Below are 21,853 nucleotides of genomic sequence, written 5' to 3'. Positions count from 1 at the left end.
ATGGCCAGGGCGGCCACCCTGGAAGATGCGGAAGCCTAAACCTCCCACACAACCCCGAACAAGAAATATTAAACCAGAACCTTATTTTCTTCTGTTAAAATAGGGACCTACGAGGGTAGGGGAGGTTGCAACACTACAGTTATGTATGGTATATAATCACTACAGATTCATATAATCTCAGCAGTATTCAGGGTTATCTGATAGGGTTTTTCTCATCCCAATAACCACAGTACATCATACACCAGAAGGGCATTTTGTCCTTACATAAACCAAACAATCTAAAACCCACATGGTGCTACAAGATTTGTACACGAAAGATTGGATTGAACATATTTATTAAAATAAAATAGAGTAGGGTTGCAGGATTATCATTGATTTAACCCTAAACACATTTGTTCTAGATATTCATTTTAAGATGGATGCTCTTATTATTGATAAAGACTTGGTGTCAGTTGTGGGTTTTCTATATGGCAGGCATTGACTCAATAGAGGAACTTTGGCAATATAGAGCTTACAAAAGGGGCAATCATTAGCCCCAATATTATGTACTAAAATTCGTAAACCAGCTTGGCATTGTTATGTAAATAAGCCATAGGGTGAGGTTTTCCCCCGTTCGGACCCATCAATGGGGTACTAGGGAAAATTCAACCACACTCGGCATCTGGAATTTTCAGAGTACCCGACTGACCTTCTCAATCATGGTATTTCAGTCTTACAGGGGATGGTGTTAGAACCATGTTCCCTATGAACATTGCCAAAAAATTGTTGATTTATCCAGTGACTGGAGACTCCATGCCATAACACTATGGATTTATTGATTTGTAGAGTCTAACAGACCCACTATACTGTCAGACAGGACGATGAATCTCATCTCATCTGCACTAAGACTGTCAACACGGAAGCAGTACCTTGGACACATCAAGAAATGGGGCATATACTGCTTGGACAACAATCTCGGCCAAAAACATTCTGGCCGTATTGGGATTTTAACAAGCCTCCATTAGGATAATCGATGGAGCTACAGTGCCATTAATAGTGCCACAAGTGCACTCTCCAATTACCTATCACAAGGATCGGAACGGCACGCGGTGGGAGCGCACCCCTGGTAAGCAAACCAGGTACTCCGAAATCTGGGACATGGGTGTCGTTTTCTCAACATGCTGAGGAGCTTGTAGCTCATAACAGCGTTGTCACCTCAGTAACAGACCAGGAAGATGGTTATGCTCATGGTGTTATTTACCGCACAACAAGTCCAGCCATTAAGCAAACAGAGCCTGGACTCCCTGATCATCTCACCGAGAAACTGGTGTTGTCATACAGGATTTAATAAAAGAAAACAGATCGGGTTCCTCGGGTCTAGGGTTTGATTTTATGGTACACCCATATGGCAAACGACTGTGTATAACAAGACACATCTAACAATACATAGCATATACTCGGAACATTCGAGGTCAGAGTATGGAGTTGTTTATCTCTTACAAGAAACTGCATGATAGGGTCACGACTCAAACTATATCAAGGTGGCTCAAAATGGCAGGAATAGACACTGATGTTCCAACTCTCTTTCCACCAGGACTGCAGCAACATCCGCAGCAATATTGTACAGGTACCCACAGACCAAATCCCCAGAATGGCAGGAGGGTCATTTTAAAGAAGGGTTTTTCCACAGGTTGTATAATAAACCAGTTTATTTGGAGCCATCATTGTATTAAGAAAACATTTTAGGTTCAACAAAATAATTTGCCCGATAGGTTACAGGGTTATGATTCTCAAAATTTTAAAAAGTGTTATATTTTTTCGTTATACCACACAACTCTTTGTATAATTGTGTTTTAAAACTACTAATGATGCTCTCTCCCAATACCCAAGGCAGTTGTGAAGCATGGACTCGTTCCACGGCATGAGGTCACAGAGCTTTGAAATCTTCACGAAGTCACTCACGTGACTCCGAAGTAAAATAGTAAGATTAAACGAGAACTTACCAGTTTGAAGTTTGATCTGTATTTTATGAGGAGTTACGATGAGGGATTTCGTGCCCTCCGCTCCCACCCTCGTATGATCATATCAAAAACTGGTATCTCTTTGATAATCTTACTATGTTAGATCATTATAGGTTCCTGTGACCTCACACCGCTGCTTTGAAGTATGACACGCATGCGTGGAAGCGGGGTTCTTCACGAAATCCCTCATCGTAACTCCTCATAAAATACAGATCAAACTTCAAACTGGTAAGTTCTCGTTTAATCTTACTATTTTCCTGCATCCTTACAAAGAATCAGAATACTCCGATATTTTCACATGCGTGTGCACTTAATGTCATGATCACCTTCTCTCTGACTGGCTTGCAGTTATTTTTGATTCAAGTCCAGAAACAAAGCTAACGTTGCAGGAAACTACACTTGCACTGTTTCAATTTGGCATTATGCTTATGGAGCTTGTGTAAAACCTCTTCAAGCACAGTCAAGAGATTTTTCTCATTTTCTAGGGCAATCAATATATCACCTTGATTACAGAGGCAATGAAAACTGCCTTGTATCATCAGGCTTGTGTCAGCCTGTAAAGTCCTGAGAGTTAACTTTAAACTACATGCTAATACACATTCAAGCCTTTACCATCATTTAACATCAATTAACCGTCCATATTAAAATGGACGTTTACATGGAATAAGTTAAGTTTACTCAAAAAATCAATTTACTAACCAATTACTTCATTGTACCTTCACCAGTGCTTGTGGTGTTAAACTTATTTAGTTCCTCTTCAACTTGTTCTTAAGCAGTTACAGCTCTAATCTAGATATTTGTCCCATAGTCTGAAGAAGGGTCCCGACCTGAAACATCACCTATTCCTTATCTCCAGAGATTCTGCCTGACCTGTTAAATTACTCTAGCACTTTGTGTCTTTCTTCAGTATCAACCAGCATCTGCAGTTCCTTCCTACACATCTCTAATCTAGGTTGCTAAAATATTGGCCTTGCATTTCACAGGATGCAGTACGGCCTCTATACAGTTTGAGGTCATTGTAGGAATCCTTGGAGATGTTCTTGTATTGTATTTGAATCTAGTGCAGACCAGCAAGTTGTACTGAAATATCAACTGATCATAAGTTAAAGGGACAGAATCAGGCCATTCAGCCCATCAAGTTTCCTCTGCCATTCAATCATGGCTGAACTATTGTTCCCTCTCCACCCCATGCTCCTGCCATCTCCCCATAACCCCTGACACCTAATCAAGAGTCAATCTTCAACTTTAAAAATATCTTTGGCCTTGGCCTCCGCAGCCTTCTGCAGCAATGAATTCTACAGATTCACCATTATCTGACTAAAGAAATACTCCTCATCTCCTTTCTAAAAGTATGCCCTTTTATTCTAAGGCTATGACCTTTGGTCCTAAACATCCTTCCTTAGATGTGAGGCCCAAATATGCACACAATACTTAAAATATGCCCAGTAAATCATGTGTGCAATCAGCCAACATATCTTAGGCTCCATATCTGAGGCAGGATGCACTGGCATTGGAGAGGGTCCAGTGGAGGTTTAAGAGAATGATGCCAGGAATGATTGGATTAACATATGATAAGCATTTGATGGCACTGGGTCTGTACTTGCTGGAGGTTGGAAGGATGAGGGGGGACCTCATTGAAAATTACAACTATTTACAATTTTACAACTTACCGAAGCCAATTAACCAATAAGCCCGCACGTCTTTGGAGTGTGGGAGTAAACCAGGGCACCCGGGGAAAACCCATGTTGTCACAGGGAGAACGTACAAACTCCGTACAGGACGCACCTGTAGTTAGCATCGAACCCGGGTCTCCGTCGTTGTAAGGCAGCAACTCTATTGCTGTGCCACTGTGCCGCCCGAATGGGGATGTGGGAATGGTGGTGACTGTACAAAGACCCCTCTCCTGGTATTGGCAAATGTTTGCTCTTGGTGCCTAGAGAAGGAGCATGCAGTGTCCAGTAGGACACTCAGGTCTTCTATCAGTGGTATTGCAATGGGCAGTCAACAGATTAATTTATAACTTGTGTGTTTATTGTTTTATGCCCCCTTTCAAATGGGAGCACTTTAATTAAATTATTTTTCATTTAGGTTGATGTCACTGGGGCAATCCAGTGTCAGACTAATTGGCAATTAAGAGGAGCAGAAATAATGCACAAGCTTTTGTGAAGGCTTTTTCTTTCTGTGAAGATATCGCTGAGAGAAATAATTTTCAACCAACCAAAGATGAAGCAAATTTAAATGGTATCTGTATTACAATATAGACAGGGGCTGCAAGATATAAAGAGATAACATCAATATAAATGATTTGACAGCAAAATGGCTGGTATTTAGTGTTACCCTAGCAACAAAATCAATGAACATGTCACTGGGATCTCACGGCAGATGCTTCTACTGTATCTTTAAGATTAAATTTAAAAACTAAATGAAGCACCCAGTCTCTGGAGACTCCTCAGTTACCAATCACTGGTGTAATGTCACTATGGCAACTGCACTGTCTAGCCAGGCTCAGACATGCTTTGCAATTAAACAATGGTTTCATTCCCCTGCTGCCCTGCTCTGTGATTTATTGCAGTATAATGGTGCTTGCAGACAGCAATATAAAGCACCATATTTCACTTCACAAATTACACCTCAGCATTTAGCCAAAACTCAAACAGGCATGTGGAAGTGAATGTGGGAGATCGTTGATTATATGCATCGGCACTTTGACCAAATACAGATTCAAATGCGATGACTTCAAATAACGTTTTTGCAATACGTCCTGTATTTCTTCACCAGCACAGAATCATGGCGGCAGCATTTATCAAAAGACATGTCAAACTTCCATTTCCTGATCTAATTAGGCTGCAAACGGATCAATGGCATATTTCATTCCTGCTCTAAATCATCAAATTTACCCTTGTCTCTTAAAAGGCGGTCATTTTCCAGGGAAGTCTTTGTCTTCAACATGAACTAGAACCATGAAACTACAATTAAAATAAACAGCACCAGTGAGTGTTGCAAACTTAATCCCAATTACATAGTTTCAGCCATGTTATGAATAAATTGAAGGAATGCCAATAGAATTGATATGTAACGTCAATAAGTATTAAAGACTGAATATATATATATATGTATATAGATTTCATACAGAAATTACTGACAGACTTCCCATAAACATTCACTTTTTTAGTTTAGTTTAGAGATACAACGCGGAAACAGGCCCTTCGGCCCACTGAGTCCGTGCTAACCAGCGATTCCCGCACAGTACAAACTAGGGACAATTTACAATTTTTTATCGAAGCCAATTAATCTACAAACCTGTACATCTTTGGAGTGTGGGAAGTAGCCAGAGAAAGCCCACACGGTCACAGGGCGAACGTGCAAACTCCATACAGACAGCACCCTGTAGTAAGGATCGAACCCGCTCTGTAAGGCAGCAACTCTACCGCTGCGTCACTGTGCCTCGCTCTTGCCTAATCTCTAACCCACAGGTGCACAACTGTATGTATGCATCTCCTAAAGTCTGTTTCGTCCTAAGCTGCAAGGCCACTTTGACAAAAATTGCCAGCATTATTGTTTTTGGGACAAGGCATTTTGTGGCTTATCAATTGGTTTACATTGTATGATCATTTCATCTTTGGTATCTTGTCCCTCTTCACTTTCTAGTCTCTTGTTCAGTACATGCACACACACAGGGAGAGATAACTGGATGACTTTATCTTGCATTAAACTTTATTCCCTTTATCCTGTGGGTGGCTTGACTGTAATCATGCATAGTTTGTCCAGTGACAGGATAGCACGCAACAAAAAAGCTTTTCGGTACACGTTACAATAATAAACTAAACTAAACTAAGCTACAACTGAACTTAATCTCCATCATTCAGTCTTTAGTCTAAGAGTGACAAGTTCCTTACCGACTGCTTGAAAGTTATCCATACCATGTCTACTTCAGCCCTGGAAACCTCCAATGCACCCCCACTGTGGAAGACTACCCTTATTTATTTCTTGCCCTACAATTCAAGCTTCATTAATATATTCAGTACTAAAAAAATGGCTGCATGCTGATAAATCCTCTTAATTATAGCAATATAAAAGATAGTCTATCAGGACTAATGTCTACATTTTCAGGTTATGTGAATGGGACAACAAGAGAGCTGGTTATGACAATTTCTAAAAGCATTCATACAGTCCATGACAGTCTGGAGATACAACTATCATTGTCCTCACTTGTTACAATGGTGCAATGGTGCTTTATTTTCACCTATGCACTGTACAGTGAAATTATTTTTGCATAGATCACACATGTATGAGTCGCCATATTTGGGTTCCATTTACAAGGAGTCCAAAGTCCGTTCCACGCACACGATGTACTGGAGCGACTCCCGATCCAGGTAAGCCCCAGGCTGCTGCAGGGAAGCCAATTAACTTGCACCTGCATGTCTTTGGGATGTGGGGGGAAACCGGAGAATACCCACACGGTCACAGGAAGAACGTGCAAACTCCACACAGACAGCACCCATAGTCAGGATCGAACCTGGGTTTCTGGCGCTGCAAGGCAGCAACTCTACCGCTGCGCCTCCGTGACTCACTTGGTGGTAATGTCACCAGGGATCTGATGCCTCAGAAACTAAGCTTCTGCAAAAAGATTCATTTTGCTTCAGAGAGACTAGATCTTGATGTTAAGAATCTTATCTGCCGAAAAACCACGAACAATACCACACTGCTGTGGCAAAAGAGAAGAAAATGTCAAGGGTTCAACAAAAGCTACCAATTGAAAAGATTACAATATATTTAGAAGGTCAAATAACGGTACATAATTTCCACTACTGCTCCTTTTCAAATGCATGAATTCCATGGATAGTAATTACCAGGCGGCTGTTCTCCTTTGTTCGCAAATACCAGTTGATATTCTGTGTCACTTCAGTACCCGAAATCCCACTAACTAAAGCTGCTAATGAAACACAACACAGAGTGCTAGAGGAACTCAGCATGTCAGGCAGCAGCTGGGAAGGGAGTGGACAGGCGACGTTTCGGGTAAGAACCTTTCCTCAGAATAAGCACCAGCTCTAATTACTCAGCTCCTATGCTGCCCACATTCCAAATAGGTGCTTCCTGTACGTAGATGACACCAAACATACATCTGTACCATGGGCAATTAAATACTGGCTCAGCCGAGACGGCACACATCCTATGAATGAATAAAAGACAAGACTTGTCTATTCAATTATTTAAAATATTGTAATGTCGAATAAGAATGGCATGGAACTATTGAGGTGTTGCATAATTTCCAATGACCTGCCAATAGGCATGAATTTTACAAAATATATATTTTTATAATATGCATAATGCTATAATTAAAATTGATTCTATTTCTATCCAAAGTCCAATAGCCCACAAAACCTATATTTCTTTGTTTTGACAAATTTTGGCCAAATTTAAATGAAGAAAGTTTTAAACAAATAAATTGTCTTAAATACACTGCAATGCACTGTAGTAGGAGTCAAAATAGAGATGAATCATTCTGTGTTCTCGAACACTAGTTGGTCGCAGAACAGCAGTGCCATGTCACTGGCAAGACATTTGAACCCTCACACAACTGAGTGTGAGTGCTTCCCTTGGTGAAATGGCCAATTAGTGCTAAAATATTGTCAGCTATTGTGCACGAATGCCCCCAAGAGGTGTAGGATTGAAACAAACTTAATTTTCTTAGCAGTTATTATGAACATTGTATACCATAAAGACTGGGATTCAAATTCTGATCAACAATGGATAGAATAATAGTTTAGTTTTAGCTTAGAGATACAGTATAGAAACTGACACAAAATGCTGGAGTAACTCATCAGGACAGGCAGCCACTCTGGATGGAAGGAATGAATGACGTTTCGGGTCTCTTCAGACTTACAGTCTGAAGAAGGGTCTTGACCTGAAACATCACCCATTCCCTTTATCCAGAAAGGCTCCCTGTCCTTCTGCATGACTCTAGTATTTTGTGTCTATCTTCGATGTAAACCAGTATCTTCTGTTCATTCCTACACAGTGTAGAAACATGTCCTTCTGCCCATCGAATCCATGCTAAACAATGGTCACCCGTACACTAGCTCTATGTTATCCCAGTTTTGCATTCTAAACAGTGGGGGCAATTTGCAGAAGCCAATTAACATACAAACCTGCATGTCTTTGGAATGTGGGAGGAGAGTGGAGCACCCGAAGACACAGGGTCACGGGGAAAAAAGTACAAAATCCTTACTGAGAGCAACAGATATACATATATATATGTATATCCTTACCCTTATAACTATAAAACTCTGATCTTGGATGTGTGTGTGTGTGTGTGTGTGTGCATTTTTATTTGTGTGTGATCACATCTTCTCGAAAAAACAACGTGCTAACGGTGACATTTTTACATATTCCGATAGAGATATATGCCGTGAAGTCAAAAATCACCTTTCTGAAAATTTAATGCATTATTTCTCAAGTTATTAATCAAAATGTTCAAGAATCTGAAATAACTTTGAAAATAAAACTGACTTCACAATGGGTCTCACGCTGCCACCCGGGGCCGCCCGCTGCTGCTGCCCGAGGCTGCCCGCTGCTGCCTGCCCCGCTCCCCTCCTCCTCCTCCTCTCTCCTCTTCCCCCCTTCTCTCCCCCATCTTCCCCCCCTCTCTCCCCCTCCTCTCTCCCTCCTTCCCACCCTCTCTCCCCCCAAATCTCTCCCCCCCTCTCTCCACCCTCTCTCTCTCCTCCGTCTCTCTCTCTCTCTACACCGCTCCCTCTCTCTCTCTCCGCCGTCTCTCTCTCTCTACACCGCTCCCTCTCTCCCTCCTCTCTCTCTCTCTCTCTCTCTCTGCCTCTCTCTCCCCCTCTCTCTCCCTCTCCCCCCCCCCCCCCCCCCTCCCTCTCTAGACGTGCCTGCGAGTTGGGGACTAAGTGTGAGTGGATAGGGCGGGGTGGGGTAAAAGGAGCAAATGAATAATATTAATATAATATCAAGGGGGGGTGGTTAGTGTGTGTGTTGACGCCGCAGCCCCCCCCCCCCCTCTGCAAAATTGAATTATAAATATATGAAACACTTATGAAGTTAAAGATCTAATGTGTCTCCCAATTATTTTTCTTCTCCTCCAACATTTCCAGGCCTCAAACCTTAAATACTTTTCTCAAACATTTCAGTTGAGATTAGTTGCCAAGAGTTGCTGATCCTGTGAGAAACCATTTATCCGAGCTATTTCTTATGCTGAGGTTTGCTAAATAATAATTAAACCTCGTGTTTCTATGCTGCTGAACAAATTCCTCCTAGATTAGATTTTTCGCAAAATATATATGCAGTGTAATTTCAGACATCTCATCTTGACACATTGGCAAACGGGGTGAAGAGTCTGTACACAGCTGTATACCATTTTACTTGAAACACTTTCATTCCTAAAGAAAGGCAAATTGCTAAAGACTAAAGAAAATGCAAATGTTGAAATCAAGAATTTAAAAAAACCCACAGAAAGCTGGAATAGGACAGGTTTAGAGGGATATGGGCCAAACTACAGCAAGTGGGATGAGTGTGAATGGGACATGTTGGTCAGTGTAGGCAAGTTGGGCTGAAGGACCTGTTTCCATACTGTATGAATCCTCGACTCTATAACTGGAGGTGTAAAGGTGAGTGTCGACATTTGGGCTGAGATCCCCGATCCTCAATACTGAGGAAATGTTGTCAGGGCATAGTGGAATATGAGATGGTGTTCTTGTCATTTGTATTTGGCTATTCCATGAAATGGAAAAGGCTGAAGAATACCCCTGGACTATCTTTAATCAGACTTTACTTTGTCTTGCACTATATGTTATTACCTTAATCCTGTATCTGTGCACTGTGGGCGGCTTCATTTTAATCATGTATAGTCTTTTCGCAGACTGGATAGCATGTAACAAAAAAGCTTTTCAATGTATCTCGGTACATGTGACAATAAACAAACAAAACTAAACCAGAATAAAGATGAACAGGTCAATGACATTCCAAAAGCTTGGTGCCATACAAGACATAGCAACTTGCTTATAGAGGTATACGCGAGTGTCATACACTTTGGAAACAGGCCCTTCGGCCCAACTGTCCCATGTCAACTAATATGTCTCATCTATAATAGTCCCACCTCCCCGCATTCGATTCATATCCCTCCTACCTATCCTATCCATGAATCTGTCTAAATGCTTCTTAAACATTGCGATAGTACTGCCTCAACTCCCTCCTCCAGAAACTTGTTACATACACCCATCACCTTTTGTGTAAAAAAAGTTACCACTCAGGTTCCTATTATATTTTTCCCTCCTCACTTTAAACCTACGTCCTCGGGTGCTCAATTCCCCTGCACTGTGCCAGCCGTCTTTTACCTTCCTGTTCATTGCGTGTGTGAATTTCAGACAGCGCTCCCCCGCTTTCCATGGCCCCCACCTTTGCGATGTGTGTGTGTGTGTGTGTGTGTGTGGGTGTGTGTGTGTGTGTGTGTGTGTGTGTGTGTGTGTGCTGACGGTATATCCAGCTCGCGGTTTCATCGCTGAGGGTCGATCCAGCTCGAGGTTTTTCAGGCGAGTGCCCTCGAGCTTGAAGGTCGAAGACAGTTGGTGGAAATTTGCATAAGTGGGTCAGGCCCTTTAGTAAGATAAGCGGTTCTGAATACCAGCGACATTCAACAAAAAACCCAGGGTGAGAAATATTACACAGAAGGTAAAATTATGTTATATGAGGGAAGATTCTTCAGAATTAGCAACTCAGCAACTGAGCTGAATAAAATCCGAATTACCTCAGACAGTTAATGGCAAAGAAATCAAGTTACTGAAAAGACAATTGTTATGGAATTTGTGAATTACGACTAAAATTTCCGAGCTAAAATTAAATTAAAATATTTTTTTCAGAACTCCCTCTTGTCTAGTAATAGATGGAGGATGTTGATCTGCTTATTGCAAGCATTCTTTTAATTAAAGATATAGTGAATGGTCGACCAATTATCCTCAAAAATACTAATACATTTTCTGGATATACAAAAGTAGTGTTGATTAATAGTTATGACATTCATGAAAAAAGCAACAAATTTGATTCTATCAAAATAAATGTGTCTCTTTTCAGATTCTGCAGATGAAAGTAAACCCTCTGAAAGTGCCCAAACTGAAGAGGTTAAAGGAGATGAAAAGAAGGCCACGGTGGAAAATGCCTGAAGATGGAAGGTCCCAGCCCCAACTACTCTCTCCCCTTTGATGTGTGGACCATTCCCCGTATGGCTAAAGGCGGGAAAGTTTTCCAGTCAAACAGTGTGGCTTAATTTAAATGTTCTTGGTGTTGTTCTGGCAGTTTGATGATCATCATTTGGAATTTTTTGCACTGTACAAAATTTCTCTGGCTCTCTGTCTCACTGTTTGCAATGTTATTTTACGAAGTAAAAATGTAAGTGAAAATGGTATCCTTTTAAATGTGATTGGAATGAATATCCATTTGTTTTAAGAATAAAGCAAAGTGGCAATTATTGGTGGGTAAGGCCTCATTTTGATCCTAACTTTGAGGTTGTTATTTATCTTCACAGCAATCTCCATTTAATTGATCAAATAATATTTAATTGTAATCTAACTAATTGCAGTCTAACTAACCTGATTTTAGTTTACCCAACAATTCATGAATATTTGATGATTACGTCACTGCCTCGTAATTTATACACAAGTGTCCTGTTGACATATGTTTGTTGCATGACCTTTGACAGAATTACATTACGCAATTGGGAGAGGAGTGTATTGATTATTTAATTGCTATTCAACGGTAGCCTGCAGATATAAAATGTGACTAGCTGACTTCTATATTCCTCTTTCTTTGATGTTTTCTGCTCTGCCCTGCAATTTGCTGCATTACTGTTATCAGTTTATCTTGATGGATGCCCTATGCTGTTCAGCAGTAATCTGGTAAAAAATATTGAAAACAAAGTCTGCTATTTTGCCTATTCACATTAAATAGGGGGGAAATTTTACAGAATGCAAGAAAGGTCCTTATTCGATTTTATGAAAGCAGCTAAAAATAGGGAATAATAAGAGCTGACAGAATGACAGAATTCAAAAGGCATTGGATAATTTGACTATTATACATAGTAAATAATGCATTTGGGGATTTTTGCATGAATTGTACGCCATTTTACATAAACGTACTGCCTGTGTGTATCAAACACCACAGTCAATTGGCACATGATTCCAGACAAAAACCCATGCATTTATTCATTGGGAAACATTGAAAAAAAAGACCGATGCCAATAATGGATTTAACATGTGTGAAAGTACTCTTCTTTGCTATCAGATCTCCAACAGTTCCTGGACAGGTTTCCAATTCCAGCTCTTCAACTCCCTACGCATTTGAGAAAATGTTCATTTCATTCACAACAGGGCTAGCTAGCACAGAAACTGTCTCCAGTAATGCACTGCGGGGAAATTGATTCACGTTGCTGCCTTAACTACAGGTCCTCGCACCATTCCAAAGACACATGCAGCATGTATGAAAGAATTAGCATGAGCGTTGATCTGGTGTGGAGGAAACAAGAGAGCAAGAGTAAGTTTGTTCATCTACTGGAAGTCAATGAAAGAGCCAAAATCACATCAGTGTCCCTCGAACCCGCAAAACATCTCCACTTACAGACCTCTTCAAATGTCTACAGGGCTGTGACTCACACATTAGCCTCAGGGCATTCCAAATCCTTGACTATTATTGTAGCACTTCTGGTGATATCCATTACAGTCATTGCTAGAACATACTTTTGCTGGAAGTTTGGCAGCTTTTCTTAAATTATTAGTTGCTTTAACGTATTCAGCAAAAGAGAATTGTGGACAATTTAAAAAATATTATGCCTATGCCTGGAAGAATGCCTCAATTGCTATTATTGAGATTCCATATAAAGTGTTGAGTTAGCATTGGTAACACATTCTGAGAATGTTACAAAGCAGCGATGCATTTGACAAAATAGATCATCCTTGTTTACACACATGTATTATATTCCTCCCACTTACAGAACAATACATTTGAATCATTTACTTCATCACATTACTTTTAAGGCAATAACCTGGCTTTGAAAAGTTAACCTCCATTGGGAATCATAAGTTTCATAAGTGTAACAAAATTCTCAAATTTCAAAATCGAACAAGTCAGATTACTTCAGAATTTGGCAAAAAGCAGCATAAAACATATCAGGTCTTAAGAATATACTATTAAAACTATCTCTGCACCTATAATAAAAATGAAAGTTTTTCCTGAATATATTTCAAGACACATATTCCTTGCTGAATAATATCATCAATATTATGCACACTCAATGGGCCATATCTTCACTGTGCAAATCTGAATTCAGTATATCTTAAAATGCAAGTTGCATAGCGCTCAATCGATTTTGGTTTGAAATAATAATGAGAACATTTAAAAAAGACTTGATATATCAAAATAGATAGGAATGCACAATCTGTTTTAACTTCTAGCTTTTTTGCCACTATTAACCAAAACCAATTAAAATACATAGCAAAAAGTGTGAATCTTATTTTGATAAATACTTCCAACATTTCCAAAGTGTGATTTTAATTGGTGATTAGTTTAAAAGGCACGGTAATATACCTAACTTAACGGCAGAAATAATAGTTATATTATTTTTTATTAATTGGAAACATCAAGACTGGAAAATGCATTCACTAAAACATATTCCTACACCTGGGCTGATTATATGAATGTGTGCAACTCATGACAATCTTAATTGAAGCAGAGTTGATCCAATCTTCTTACCAAGTTTCACAGAGAAATTGTTCAACTGTTCTCACCTGAACTTTGCACTCCGATATTTTACTATTTGTGGTGCGAGAAAACTCATTTTTGGAAATATACCCAAAAGGTAGGTCCTGAAATCTATAATAATAATTAATTGAGAAACTGAAAAAAAGTCTTCATCTAGTTTCCTCTTCTGAAAAATTGGTTATTTAACCTAAAACTCTGAGATAGTTAACATTGGACTCTGGAATCCAGCTATTTACAACGCACATTGGCAATTAATAATTGCTAGTGTTGTTGATTTTCTGGCCATTTTCCCTTTCTGGCAAACAAAAACAAAATGTAATTCACTTTTGTAAAAGTTCCATCGTTGCTTTAAAAAACCCCTGTAATTCCCAAATCTAAATGCTTCTGGTTCTCGACGTCATCTGTGATGACGTACCATAAATATCACCAAAGTTAATGACATTTAACACAAGTGCATAATTAGTGTTCATCTCTGGTGCCATCAGTTGTCATTTTGAATGCCCAATCTCTTAGAAACAGTTCTACTTTTCGACAATTGTTTATTGTAGCTACAATTAAAATTGGGAATTGTTTCCTGCAATTGTTGTCACTGTTATTGTGAAAATACATGAAAGTTTGGTGAAAACTCCAGGGATTGAGAAAATGGCTATAGAGGCCGACAAGGGAATACCAATTACTTACGTTTCTGTGGGAAATGCAGAGGGGAGCATGAAAGGGCCTGGAAAGAATCCAATCTACTTTTCTTGGCTTGATTAAATAAGTACATTGTGAAAACATTGTGAATCTCAGCACAAGAAAGATATTTTTTAAATATATTGGCAAGCTTTCTATACCTCTGCTTACAAATAGGCAGCACTAAATCAGCTTTCTGGTTGGTATTTGCATACCACAAAATGCTTTTGCTATGGGTAGTTACTTGTACCTTTTTACATGTTACATTAGTGCAGTGGCATTGTTTTGTTAACCTTGGGCTAAATAATATAATCCACTGGCTGTTATTCAGCCTTGTAGCTGCCAGAGAGAATGATTGCAACATCAGATATTAACTGGCTTTGCCTTGTTTATTCTGCAAGGTATTTGGCTGAAGTTTATTATTCACAAATTGAAGTTAATAGGGAAATGAAGGAAACTGAATTTTAATAATGATTCCAGCCCAAAAGTAAACATAAGGAATGCATATCAGTGCAGTGAGATTTCATAGGTCAGACCAAACAATAACATGGTTGTTTAAAATGAAGTTTTGAACCTACTGTTTTTAAGATGAACATAACCAAAATAGGAAATGTTTAATATTGTTCTTGAAGTGACTTTTTATAATGCTGTTTCAATATAATCCTATTCATTAATGTGAGCATGAATTGCCTTGCCATTTGAATAGACTGCAAGCTTTTTGCCATACCAGAAGCAACTGCATTAAGTGTCTTCTTAGAATGACAGTTTACAGAGGTAGTACGAACTAAATGCATAGAGGTCACCTCCCAATTTTAATCAGACAGTCTCTTAAACCTCACCAAGATAGAATCATGGTTAGTGGACTGGAAGTGGGTGTACTTTGTAACACATATATTTGTAATAGTCCAAGTAGCAATTTACAGGTTTGTTCATCAGAACACAGGGGACCACTGTAGCTACAATTGTAGGCATCCGTCAACCATTTTAGTAATTGACCGCTTAATAATAGGTTTCACAGGCTTCTGGATAAGTTGCAAAGATGGTGGCAATGGTGAAACAGGCCATGGATAGCAGGCGACTTTAACAAAAGCAATTACTTGGTGGTGGGAGGAAGGATTTTAAATTGGGTCACAATCCAGCCCTATTTGAAGCAAGCTTAGAACCCTTGGTCTCCTCTTTTTTTTTTAAATTAAAAATGAAACAAAACTAAGTTAAGGAAGAGTTGAGATTCTGTACGCATGCTGGTCTTAGGTTTCAAATTGTACCAATGTTGTATTTGTTGGAGCTGTACTTTTGACTTGGACCTAATTGATGCTTAGGCTGAAAAGTTTTTTAAAAAGGCTGCGTGTATATTTCCAACTGCATTGCCACAAAATGAAACTCCAGCAGACACTAAATCTGTTGGTAGTATGATTGTTATGGATAATTTCTCAGTATGTTGCCTATCTTTACATGAAACAGGTCAAATGTAATCAAATGACAGGTGAGAACCGTCATTAGCCACCTTAAATGTCATGTAGTCTATTTTACATCTGTCTCAGTAATAATCGTGTAATTTAGAGTGTGATAATCTTGTATGGAAAACCTTCCCCTTCTAAGTTGGTATGTTGAATCCACTGCAGTACAGTGCCAATTAGGCTTTAAGATCTTGCACAAAGTAGAGAATATATTTTACGAGGATGTTAAAATGAGGCCCCAGGTGTCCTATTGGTAAATCCTATTGAACACCATAAATGCCAATATCATCATGCTTAACCATAAGGCTCAGACAATGTACAAGTGTGTTTTACGAATTCACCATCCTCAGAGCACAGAGTTTGTAGTTGGAAACATACATTTCTTTCAGCCTTAGTGAATTTTTTGATTGCCTTCCTGCCTACTTGATTGGCCACTGCCTTACGCAATCCTGATCTACTTGCTTGGTGCCGTTGAGTCCTTGTGATGTTCTGTAGTGCTTGATTGCTGGTATTTTTGTACTGGTAAATTATTTTTACTCAGCAGTAATGATATTCTGAATTTGTGAGTGTGTGTAATCGGTGTGGCATCTAAGATGGCTGATGCAGAATGTGGCCTGCCTTTTTTTCACAAAACGTTAGAGAGACAATGGGGAGAATGAAAAAATAAAAGTCACCAGTCTTCACAATATTCACGTCTTTGGTGTTTCCTTCTTAAGTATAACTTTCTCTCCAGACAGAATCCATTGATATTTGTTTGTAAAATGTTATTTTATATGGTTACTTCATCCCATTCCAATATTTGCCTTTTTTTCATGTTAAGTGAAAAACAGCACAGTAAATGTGAGGTTTTACAACAATATAAGTTGTGCGAAACAGAAAATGAGCATTTACAAAACTGTCAGACTCAAATTAATGTTGCACAAAGTGCTGGAGTAACACAGCGGGTCAGGCAGCATCTGTGGAGAAAAAGGATGGATGATGGTTTGTGTCAGCACCCTTTCTCAGACTTCAGTCACCCATCCTTTTTCTCCACAGATGGTGCCTGACCCACTGAGTAACTACAACACTTTGTGTCTATCTTCGGTATAAATCAGCACCTGCAGTTCCTTTCTACACAGGCTCAAATTAATGTTTGATAACTATATACATCATTAGACAGTCTTAAGAAAGGTTCCCACCCAAGACGTCACATATCCATGCTCTCCAGATGCTGCCTGACCCACTGAGTTACCCCAGCACTTTGTGTCCATTAAATCATTAAGATTTTGGCCCTGTAATTATAGTAACTGAAACTTACCCTAAGGTGAAGGGGTAAAGATTTTATAGGAATCTGAGGGGTAACTTTGTCACACAGCTGTCGGAGGAGGTAGTTGAGGCAGGTACTATAGCAATGCTAAAGAAGCAATTTGACAGGTACATGGATAGCAGAGGTTTAAAGGGATATGGGCCAAACACAGGAAAGTGGGACTAATGTAGATTGGACGTTGGTCAATGTGGGCAATTTGGGCCAAAGGGCCTGTTTCCACACTGCAAGACTCTATGACTATTATCATGTTTTTCTGAGAATGTCATGTCACTCTGTAGCCTGTTTTGAGAAGTTATGGGAAGATTCACATCCTTACTTACTAGTGGAAATTGACAGAAGCCGATTAACCTACAAACCTACACTTCTTTGGAGGAGGAAACCGGAGCACCTGGAGAAAATGCATGCGGTCACAGGGGGAACGTACAAACTCTGCACAGACAGCACCCATTGTCAGGATCGAACCTGGGTCTCTGGTGTTGTCAGGTACCTGCTCTACCGCTGTGCCACTTTGCTGCCCCCATAAGTATAGAAGTTGGGATGTAATGTTAAAATTGTACAAGGCATTGGTGAGGCCAATTCTGGAGTATGGTGTACAATTTTGGTCACCTAATTATAGGAAGGAAGTCAACAAAATAGAGAAAGTACAGAGGAGATTTACTAGAATGTTGCCTGGGTTTCAGCAACTAAGTTACAGAGAAAGGCTGAACAAGTTAGGTCTTTATTCATTGGAGCGCAGAAGGTTAAGGGGGGACTTGATAGAGGTCTTTAAAATGATGAGAGGGATAGACAGAGTTGACGTGGATAAGCTTTTCCCATTGAGAGTAGGGAAGATTCAAACAAGAGGGCATGACTTGAGAATTAAGGGACAGAAGTTTAGGGGTAACATGAGGGGGAACTTCTTTACTCAGGGAGTGGTAGCTGTGTGGAATGAGGTTCCAGTGGAAGTGGTGGGGGCAGGTTCGATTTTATCATTTAAAAATAAATTGGATAGGTATATGGACGGGAAAGGAATGGAGGGTTATGGTCTGATTGCAGGTAGATGGGACTAGGGGAGAATAAGTGTTCGGCACGGACTAGAAGGGCCAAGTTGGCCTGTTTCCGTGCTGTAATTGTTATATGGTTATATTATATGGTTATAATTTGGAAATTAAGTGAAAAGCTGTGGCACACTCGAGGTTGGATGCCCCCAAAACAGTAAGAGCTGACACAGCTTGAGAGAAGTTGACATGATCTACGGAGATTGTCTTGAATGGAATGAATTTCAGAAGCATTTGTTACGACATATTATATTTAGTGCTACCCACGAAGGAGACATTTTGAAATAAAAAACTCCAAAGAAGCCCTTGTAAGAAACTTTATGACACACTTAGATAAGGAAGTTAACTTTCTGTGGGAATTTCTTAAATTCAGCGGTCAATTGTTGTACACGATAAGCTCTTTGAACAGAAGATCAATTTTGGCAGTTTCAGTGGAAAAGCGAACAACCCCTATGTTTAGTCCACCTTGGCCTAAACAGTTTTCAGGTTGCCAAACATATTAACTCTCCTTCCCATTCCCACACTGACCTTTCTGTCCTGAGCATCCTTCACCATCAGAATGAAGCCACATGCAAATTGGAGAAACAACACCTCATAATTTGCATGGACAGCTTATAACCCAGCAGTGTGAATATTGAATGCTCTCATTTCAAGTAACTCCTATATTTCCTCCCTCATCCCTCTCTCCCTCTCTCCCCCCCTCTCCCCCTCTCCCCCCTCTCCCCCACCCTAGTCATCCTACCAGTTCCACTACTTGTATCCCTGTCGTTAGCACATCTTCCCAAGCCAACAATGGGCCATTATGGACTCCACACTTTCTTAGGCCTTTTGTTGCCGGCCCTAACTTGTTTTGGCCTTTCTCGCCTCCAGTTTGTTTCCCCACCCTCCACCCTTCCAGTCTGAAGAAGGGCTCGCTTCTGAAATGTCACCTATTCTCCAGAGATGCTGCCCGACCCGTTGAGTTGCTCCAGCACTTTGTGTCTATCTTCGGTATAAACCAGTATCTGCAGTTCCCTCCAAAACAATACTTAAATACAGTCTAACAACTCTTCAGGAGCATCCTCCATCTTCAGCCGTGAGTTCATAAAAAACCTTCATAAGAAACAGCATAGATTTATGTTTTCACTGACTTCATTCAAATGATGGAACGTTCTCTGAGGAAATGTTACCCACACAACTAGTGGCAAAAATACAACTGAAAAGAAGTGCTGCTGCAGCTACAGGCCAATGAACAGGTAAGTCAAACATCGCTGAGACCCTCACTGGAGGCTAGCTCATAAATTCATAATTTATAGGAGCAGAATTAGGCCATTTGGCCCATCAAGTTTACTCTACCATTTAATCATGGCTGATCTATCTTTCCCTCTCAAACCCATTCCCCTGCCTTCTCCCCATATCCCCTGACAACCTTACAAATCAAGAATCTGTCAAAGGTCCATTGACTTGGCCTCCACAGCTGGCTGTGGCAATGAATTCCACCGATTTACCAGCCTCTTTTGTATAGAAATTCCTCCTCATCTCCTTTCTAAAAGTATGCCTTTTTTATTCTGAGACCATGGCCTCTGGCCCTAGACTCTCCTGCGAGGGGAAACATCCTCTCCACATCCACTCTATCCAAGCCTTTCATTATTTGGTAAGTTTCAATGAGGTTATTCAGAATGAGACTTCACAGCACCCTAGCAGACATTTGTCACCAGCCATAACCATAAGGAAAGTATCAGACTCATTTGGATGTCCATGGCTGTACTGTCACAGACCAAATCCACTTTCGCGAATGTTCACAAAGATAACTATTATGAAAGAAGTAGGTGATAAAATCAGTGAGGAATCTATTAATACACCAGTTTGTAGCTTGGCCTTGAATCAATGAGACTCATGGGAGAAATAATGTATTCATTTATGTCTGTCAAATACTTTCAAGAGGAAACAGTGATAGAATGAAAGGGAGCAAAAGGATATTCAGAACAGTTACATGGAGGGGTGAGAAGAGGTAAAAAAATAGTTGTTTCCTTCTTTTTGCAAATAGTGTTGAAGTGAACTTAACTGAACTAGGGCTAGTCATCAATGAATGGGAATACACTTTTATATTTAGTTTTAGTTTTAGAGATAAAACGCGGAAATAAGTATTTCAGCCAATCGGATCTGCGTCGACCAGCGATCCCCGCACACTAACACTAGCCTACACATCAGGGACAATTTGAAGAATCAGGGCAGTCTGAAGAAGGGTTTCGGCCCGAAACGTTGCCTATTTCCTTCGCTCCATAGATGCTGCTGCACCCGCTGAGTTTCTCCAGCATTTTTGTGTACCTTCGATTTTCCAGCATCTGCAGTTCCTTCTTGAACAATTTACAATCTTACTGAAGGCAATTAACCTACAAATCCCTATGTCTTTGAAGTGTAGGAGCATTAGGAGAAAACCCACGTGGTCACAGGGAGAATGTACAAATTTCGTACAGGCAGCACCCGTAGTCAGGATTGAACCCGGGTCTCTGGCGCTGCAAGGCAGCAACACTGCCACTGCGCCATCTTGCCAACCCAAGATTCTGTTCCTCGAGATAATCTGGGGTTTTAGTCAGATCACCAGAACTGATTGTAGGTATATTTAATAATGAAATATTAGGTAAAAATGCAAACAGTCTGGTTCAGCCTGAAACAGTGGACAAAGATTGGAATCAAACTGATGGAAAAGTATTAAGTACTTGGTGTGAACGATAGGAATATGAATGGGACGTTCATTCCTATAAATATTTTGACCTTGAATTGTTAATGGTCCAACGTCATAGACTTTTGATCTAAAGCTTTAATACTCTGAGCTCATGCAAGTCCATTAATTTCCATCCTGAGATTTCATTTGACTTGCTGATTTACCTTTAGTATTAACTGTTTTTGCCAATTTAGTTTCGGTAATTCTCATTCTAAGAATGTAGTCATTAATCTGAATTCTCTATAGCTACTATTTTGAAGTAACTCATTTATACCTCTCCTATCAAACTGATTTCTTAATATTTTTAAAACTCTTCAGTTAGAGTAAATCAACCCTCAACCAGCTAACTTGGGGTGAATAGAGGTTTAGTTTAGTTTATAGATACAAAGTGCAGGAGTTACTCAACTGGTCAGGCAAAATCTCTGGAGAAAAGGGAGGGGTGACGTTCCAGGTCAGAACCCTTCTTCAGACTCAAGTTTAATTTAGTTTAGTTTAATTTGGAGATCCAGCATGGGAACAGGTCCACTGAGTCTGCGCCGACCAGTGATCACCTATACACTAGTTCCATCCTATCCACAAGGTACAATTTACAGAAGCCAATTAAGCTACAAACCCACATGTCTTTGGAATGTGGGAGGAAACCAGAGCACCTGGAGGAAGACCACATGGTCACAGGGAGAACGTACAAATTCTATACAATAGTCAGGATCAAATCTGGGTCTCTGGCGCTGTAAGAAAGCAACTCAACTGATGTACCACTGTGGTATCCTTTTGCAACTTATCCTTAATGGTGAAACTATTTAAACTCCATCAGATTTCCAATACATCTCTGTGGTGTCACCATAAAAGTGCAATACTGACTTTAGTTTAGTATAGAGATACAGCACGGAAACAGGCCCTTCGGCTCACTG

At 40.0% G+C, this 21,853-nt stretch overlaps 1 protein-coding gene across 2 annotated transcripts in view; it reads left to right on the top strand.

Moving 5' to 3' along the window:
• Positions 1 to 16,583, top strand: part of gap43 (growth associated protein 43) — a 215,262-nt gene extending 198,679 nt beyond the window's left edge. For both annotated transcript variants that reach the window (XM_055644558.1, XM_055644557.1), the window contains exon 3: positions 11,088 to 16,583. In XM_055644558.1, the coding sequence (XP_055500533.1) occupies positions 11,088 to 11,176 (89 nt within the window). In that variant the 3' untranslated portion in view covers positions 11,177 to 16,583. The remainder of the gene's footprint in view (positions 1 to 11,087) is intronic.
• The last annotated feature ends 5,270 nt before the right edge of the window (positions 16,584 to 21,853 follow it).

This window comes from Leucoraja erinacea, chromosome 13, assembly GCF_028641065.1.
Source record: "Leucoraja erinacea ecotype New England chromosome 13, Leri_hhj_1, whole genome shotgun sequence".
NCBI lineage: Eukaryota > Metazoa > Chordata > Chondrichthyes > Rajiformes > Rajidae > Leucoraja > Leucoraja erinaceus.
The sequence above is the reverse complement of the archived record's forward strand: the minus strand, read 5'-3'. Positions and strand labels throughout refer to the sequence as shown.